At 31.8% G+C, this 7,362-nt stretch overlaps 1 protein-coding gene across 1 annotated transcript; it reads right to left on the reverse strand.

The window, feature by feature from the left end:
* Positions 1 to 3,550: 3,550 nt before the first annotated feature.
* LOC127096618 (lysine histidine transporter-like 5) lies at positions 3,551 to 5,538 on the reverse strand. Its single transcript, XM_051035166.1, has 7 exons — positions 5,305 to 5,538; positions 4,815 to 5,207; positions 4,333 to 4,729; positions 4,129 to 4,234; positions 3,925 to 4,016; positions 3,770 to 3,838; positions 3,551 to 3,676 (listed from the first exon to the last, which is right to left on the reverse strand). Exons 1-7 carry the CDS (start codon positions 5,499 to 5,501, stop codon positions 3,578 to 3,580), a joined length of 1,353 nt encoding a protein of 450 aa, XP_050891123.1. The 5' UTR covers positions 5,502 to 5,538; the 3' UTR covers positions 3,551 to 3,577.
* Between the last annotated feature and the right edge of the window lie 1,824 nt (positions 5,539 to 7,362).

Here is a 7,362-nt window from a genome sequence, read left to right on the forward strand (position 1 = left end):
AACATTGGTACACATAGTTATGAGTATGAAAACTATGTTGTGGAACTAGATCCACGATATGGACATTTGTTCTTATTATGCCCTAGTTGTCTACATATGCTACACTTCCTCTGCATTTTCTCTGCGACGTCCATTTCAGTTCTAATGCGCCTGCTATTTGGGCGACCACTTTTATTCCGTCGCATCGATTCGTTGTGCCAAACAATTTCCCCGTCATACTCTGGCCAATATGCCTCCAATGCTACCACCGGAAAGGGATTTTCGTATACATTTAGCAATGTTGCAACTTTGTAGATGGGAGACACTAGCGATAATGCATCGAAGTGGCTGTGTGAACACGCTGCAATGACATGGGAACAAGGCATACGATAGGCCTGAAATTGACCACAGTCGCACCAACAGTCTGGTATTAGGACCCTATACTCTTGTCTGGGAAGCCCCTGGTTGTGGTCAATTGTTTCCTTGACACTAAAAGTGTGGCCATGGCGGTCGAATCCTGTAACCCGATGGCTGCTGGCTTTGGCAGATTCCTGTCTCATAAACTTCATGCAGACATCACTATATACTTGACTCGTCTGTAACACTTCATGTCAGCGCTTGCCTCTTGTTACAGACAACGTAGCCATCCGAAAATAGGTCGCACTCACCAAAGTGATTACCGGGAGGTTACGTATGCCCTTAAAGACGCCGTTCATTGATTCCACAAGATTTGTTGTCATGTGGCCCCACCTCACCCCATCGTCGTATGACCTAGTCCACTTTGCTCTGTCGATATTATCGATCCACCTCCCTGCATCAGAATGCATTAAGAAATCCCAGGCCCCCCAATGTCTTTGGAACCTTGGCATCTAAAAAAAGTCAGCCACCAGTGGTATGCCCAAAATTGGAAGGAATTTGCAAAGGAGTTCCGTAAAATGTGGAAAGACCGTGCCCATTATGTTCTACAATTTCCGGTGGCGCCCAACGAAATGAAGCCGACAAGGGAATATGTGGATTGGTATATAGCAAATACAAATCCAGAAATGATTGTGTCTGACCCGTTCTATTTGGACGATCCCCGGATGCAACAACCATATTTCCAACAACAACAACCACCACAGTATTACCAACAACAACAACCACCACCATTTTACCAACAACAACCACCACCACCTTATTACCAACAACAACCACCACCACCGTATTACCAACAACAACCACCACAACACATGTCCACCCCCCAACCAAATCAACACTACATACCACAAACTCAACCCCAATACCATGAAGATTACCAACACCAACCTCAACATTCCCACCACCATCAACAGTCCCAACACCTACCACAATATCAATCCCCCCACATCCACCAATCCCAACACTTCCATCACGACAATGTCCCGAGCTCTTCCAGTCCTCCACCTAGCCCCGACACGGGTATACAAGAGGATTACCAACAAGACTACTACACACCACAACAAACATTGTTCTTTGGCCAACCCGATTCAACCCTCAACTACCAAAGGCCACATTTCGAGGGCGCACCCAACAATAGTCAGTTTGTCCCACCGAGACAAAGCTTTGAGGGCGCAGATGGCACCCGCCTTTCCTACAGCATTGAAGGGACTTCGACCCAACCACAACGGCAAACGGCAAGGGGACGCGTTAGGACTAGGGGTGGTAATAGGGAAGCACCACCACCACGTGAACCGTCTAGGCGAGTAGTTAGACCTCCCCCGTGCGGATCGTACCAGGGACCGCATCATATGTGATAAATCCCAAATTAATAATGCATTTTAATCATATCTTTATAATATTTGTCTTGTATATTATTTTAATAAAAATATTTTGTGTTTATTATCTTTATATATTTATCTTTAAAGATATTGTGTATCATATCTTTATATGTATATATATATATATATATATATATATATATATATATATATATATATATATATATATATATATATATATATATATATATATATATATATATATATATATATATATATATATATATATATATATATATATATATATATATATATATATATATATATATATTAATTTACACGTATATAAATTAATTTTTTTTCCAAAAATTTATAAATAATATTAATTACTTATAAATTAAATTAATATGTATATAAATTAATATATATATATATATATATATATATATATATATATATATATATATATATATATATATATATATATATATATATATATATCTTGTAAATAATATTATTTATATATATGTATTAATATAAATTAATATAATTTATAATAAATATAAATTAATAAATTAAAAAAAAATTAAAAAAAAACATATTAAAAAATTAAAAATTAAAAAATAAAAAATTAAAAAAAAAAGAATTTAAAGGTAGGCGCCACTCCTAGTGGCGACTTGCCCTACCCTTAAGGGTAGGCGCCAACAAGGGTGGCGCCCAAGGCAAAAATAGGGCAAAAAATACCCATTTTTGTAATTTTTTTAAAAATGGGGGTATTTTTGGATTTTTTAAAAAAAAATTGTATATTTAAAAAAAAACTTCGGTTTTGTGTCCCTTATATTTATTTATATAATCTATATTTTCTTTTAAACAATAATTATTTTATTATTTACTTTCAAGTACAAAAACGGTTCCTTCCTAAATAATTGTAATGTTGATTTTTTTTTTAAAACTCATGCCTTATTTTTCTAATTAATTGAAAGCAAATAAGTACAATTTTTTTAAATTCAATTATGTTTTGAAATATATTTTTATTGGAATTTAATTGTCTTGTCTTTCTTATTGAAGAATGTTGATTTATTTTGTTAACACTTTTCTTAAAACTAAAATATAAACATAAATCAAAATCATTTATATCTAAATATTCATTAAAAAAAATTAATATTGACATAATATATATATTTTTTCAATTCATACTCATCTAAACAAAAAAGTGAAAAATAGTCTTATTTTTGTAAAAATTGTTCAAATCAATTGATTTTTCTTTTTAAAATATCTCACTTGATAATTCATTTCAAATGTGTTGAAAGACTACGAAATCAGAGATAAAAAAGAAAAATTAATGAAGGACATTTAAAAAAACTATAAAAGAGAAAATAAGTTTGAAGTAAATAATGAATGGGTAAAATAAAATAAATAGTGGTTAAATTGTACTCCATCAATTTTAGAACTATAAATTTTTTAAAAACAGAGTATTCAATGACAATATTCTTGCCTACTTTGAAGTAAATAATAAAAAAGGGAGCATGGGTAATTAATTGTAACTGATTTTTTCAAATGCATGCCATATTTTTCTAACTAATTTCCTTTATGTAGAACATATTTTTGAAGAAAATATAAAATAAACATTTCCATTAGAAATTGAAAGGAGATACACCATTAAACATTTCCTAGGGTTTAGCGTAATAATTTGCTAAACCAACTCATCTATCTTGAATGAAATGTTTACAAATCTCATCCATGACTAGGCAGGCTAAAATTTCTGCCAGAAACTAGAATCTAAAAACTTGTAAATCCTATGAAATGATGTTCTTGCGATAGAAAAAAACACCTAGAACATCAATTAATTAACCCTCTAATAATCACGAAAAAAGCTTATAAGTTTTTATCGAAACAATGATTGTTCTTATTCCTCCAATGGGTGCAACAATTGATATTACAGTGCCAAGAACTATACAAGCCTGTAACAAAAAAAAACATAAGTTAGATACATAGATTATTATTTGCTTTGAACATTAAACTCATGTTTGAATAAGTTCTAAATAAAAATTTACCACTGATGCAATCCAATGAAGGCTCCACCTTTTTGGTTTTTTGGCCATAATCCATAAGACACAAGGTATCTGCATAAGCATTTCAAAATTAGTAAAATGGCACTAATTTAGGATATTGCAAAACATGGTTAATAATAAATATTAACAATTCTTACTATATACGATGTTGCTGTAAATGCTAGTCCTCCAAAAAATCCTAACAGCCCTCCAAAGAATGGAAAGATTATACCAATCAATCCCACCATAGCTATAAAGAAACAAAAATTTCATATTAGATTCAATATTCATACATATATAAGCAAATTATAATTCATATTTATAATCTAAAAAATATTATTTATTTAAGTAACTGATCTTACCGACGTATAAGCTTCGAGCAACGATGCGAAGAGTCCTCGAAGGTTTGAGATTAAATTTTTGCACCAAACAAGACTCGATTGTATCAAAAACAGGCATTGCAAAAACCTTAAAGATAAAGAAAACAATTATTAGTATCATCCTATATGTCATCTAAGACATTTTTAAACATTAATTTCGTGTTGAAAAGAGAACATTAGAATTACTTGATAACTTCCTATGACATGCAAGAAAACCATGAAATTGGCGATAGCAATAACCCATGGAGGATGTCCAAGTGAGACGAGTACATCATCTTCAACCGTAGTTCCAAATGCCCAAAAACCCGATATCGCAACAGTAAGATAGCACATAATAACAATGCAGTATGCAACAACAATGCCTTTCCACATAGGTTTTTTAGAAGGTATTTCTTCTGTGGATGGTAAAGTAGCTTGAATCTCAAGAACCACACCATGTCCAGCAAAGGCAAACGCTATTGTTCCAAGAGCATTAAAAATATCGAAAGTTTTTCCAGCAGGAGTGTGCGATCGAACACCATAGTGAGGAGGATGATTTTTGAATCCCTTGGCAAGGGACGACCCGAACGCCACCATCGAATAACTGCAAAAAAAAAACTCTGTCTTAACTTCATTTTTTTTATTAAAATTGCATAAATGAAAGTGATCAACAAGATTTCTTAACATACCATACAGACATAAACGCGGCGAGTAGAGAGACTCCCTTCAAATTATTGAAGTTAGGAATCTGTGAAAGAAACAACTGTAAACAAACAAAGAAGACGATAAAATATGTTTGTCTAAAGTCTCCAAACACGGACGGAATCAGTATTTCACAGAACTTCTTCAACGATTTTCCACCGGTGACTGAGTACACAATGGTTGAAGCAACTTGAACAATCAATTGTTGTATCATTATCATCCAGAATCCAAATCTTCCATTGGATCCAAACACATGTTCTCCTAAATCAAAGTATCTATCAAATCTCTTCCCCGGAACCATCTCATGCATTTGCACCAGTTGCCATAGTGAATAAAATGTCATAAGCCATGACACTAAAATCAAAGAAACCCCTGGAAACCTATACAAATACAATAATAAAAAACCTAAGTTAGTATTGAATAATCAGAGATTATGAAATAAAGTGAATCAAAAATTAAAAATATAAATATAATTACCATCCAAGTTGAGATAAAGCATATGGTAACCCTAGGACTCCAGCACCAACCATAGCAGTGACATTATGGAAAGCTGAATACCACCACTTTGCTTTTCTGGAAGCACTTATTGGCAACCACTTTTCAATATCATCATTTGTCGAAGACTCTCCACCTTGATTTTCAACATCTTTCTGTACGCTACGCATAGTTACCATAATTAGGGTTAACTCTGAAAACTCTACAACTAGTAAATTTATTGTTTTCTCGAGGGGTATATACTGGGTTAGTGTGAAGTTGAATGAGTCAAAAGCTTCGGTTTATAAGAGTAATGTGGAGCAAATAAAGGAATATAATCTAACTAACTAACAATAACAAAATAAAGTGGAGCTAACTATAAGAAGCGATTAAGGTGGATTTTTAAATTAATTTTTCTTATTCCAATCTAAAACTAGTTTTTTAATTAGATCTTTCTGTTAAAAAAATATTAAATTAATTTGTAGTTTATAAATAGGTCTTTAAACTAATTATTTTCTTTTAATTTTAATGTTTCATTGTTAACCTAAATTGATCATATATTTAATTATAAAGTAGAAAATAAGTAATTTTAATTTTAATTTACCGTTAAATTAACAAAAAAATTCCAAAAAATTAGATCAATTAATTTTTGTTTTAATAGATATATTAAAATGTAATTATTTTAAAATTTAATTTGAAATTTATATTAAAATAAAACAATTAATTAAAAAATCATTGTAAAGTTTCTGATAATTAGTAATAATATTTCTCTTTTTCGATTCGATGAGGGGTTAGTGAGAAGTTGAATTAGTAAGCTTTGGCTTATGCGATAAAAGTGGATTCTTAAATAAAAAATTGTAACTATATATTTGAATTTTTTTAACCAACTAACAAGATATTTGAATTTTTTTAGTGGATTAAAGAATAAAAGCGAATTAAAGTGGATTTCTAACTAACTAATTATATATTTTCAAATTTTTAAATTAAAAGAATGGTAACCAAATTTTAAACTATTATTTTATTTAATAAGGTGTTTCTATTAAAGAAATAATAAAAATAAATGATGAAACTAATTTATGGTTTATAAATAAGTCGTTAAACTTATTAAGTTTATTTTTTATTTTTATTCTTCATTGTTAATCTGAATTTATCATAAATACAAAATGAGATTTTTTTTACTAAAATGATCCACGTTATTTTAAAAAAAAAGTTCCTAAAATAATCCAAATTTTAGATAATTTTCCAAAATAACCCACTTTGAAGAACTTATGTCAGATGAATTGACGTTTGCTCTCTAAGTTAGAGTGGTGGCGCCAATTGGATTGACTTATGCACCTAGTGCTATCAATCTAATTGGCGTTGTAATTTTTTTTTTAAATAATGCATTTTATATAAAAGTCGAAATCGGACCAATTAGTATTAATATTAATATGTGTTTACTTACGAATACCAAAAAGACTAATGTCGTTGACTGGGATGACCTATCTGACCTCTGGTACTACATCCCCTAGCTACCCGAACGCATGATCCTAACCCACATTGATGATTCACCCCAGATGTTTGAAGGCCTAGAAACATCTCCATCACCTACAGAAGATTCCATAAGATATTCAGACAAATCTGCGTAGTCCTGTGTATGCAATGAAGCGCTACCGCTATAACTGTATTCGTGACCCATGTCAGAGTAGTTGGATTGTGTTCGAGTTATTGGAGGGCGACCAAGACGATTGAAGGGCGATATTGGTGTGAAGGATGCGTCAAGGAAATGTTGAAATGGCTCTTGTGGTGTTTGATAGCCATATGGTTGTTGCATGTTTTTGTTTTGTGATGTTTGGGCTTCTTGGCTATAGTAGGATGGGGGACGATTGATGTTAAATGATCATTGAGTGTTTTGCCTAAGACGAATGTAAGACCCTAATTTTGATCTTAAGATCCCTCATGATATCTCATCATATGCATTGGCTTTGGGATCACACCTTGGCATCCTCCTTACCCCTCATTCATTGGGTTTGCATTGAGAGATATCACCAAGCACATTTGATTGTATCATACTTTATTTTT

Source organism: Lathyrus oleraceus, chromosome 6, assembly GCF_024323335.1.
Source record: "Lathyrus oleraceus cultivar Zhongwan6 chromosome 6, CAAS_Psat_ZW6_1.0, whole genome shotgun sequence".
Taxonomy (NCBI): Eukaryota; Viridiplantae; Streptophyta; class Magnoliopsida; order Fabales; family Fabaceae; genus Lathyrus; species Lathyrus oleraceus.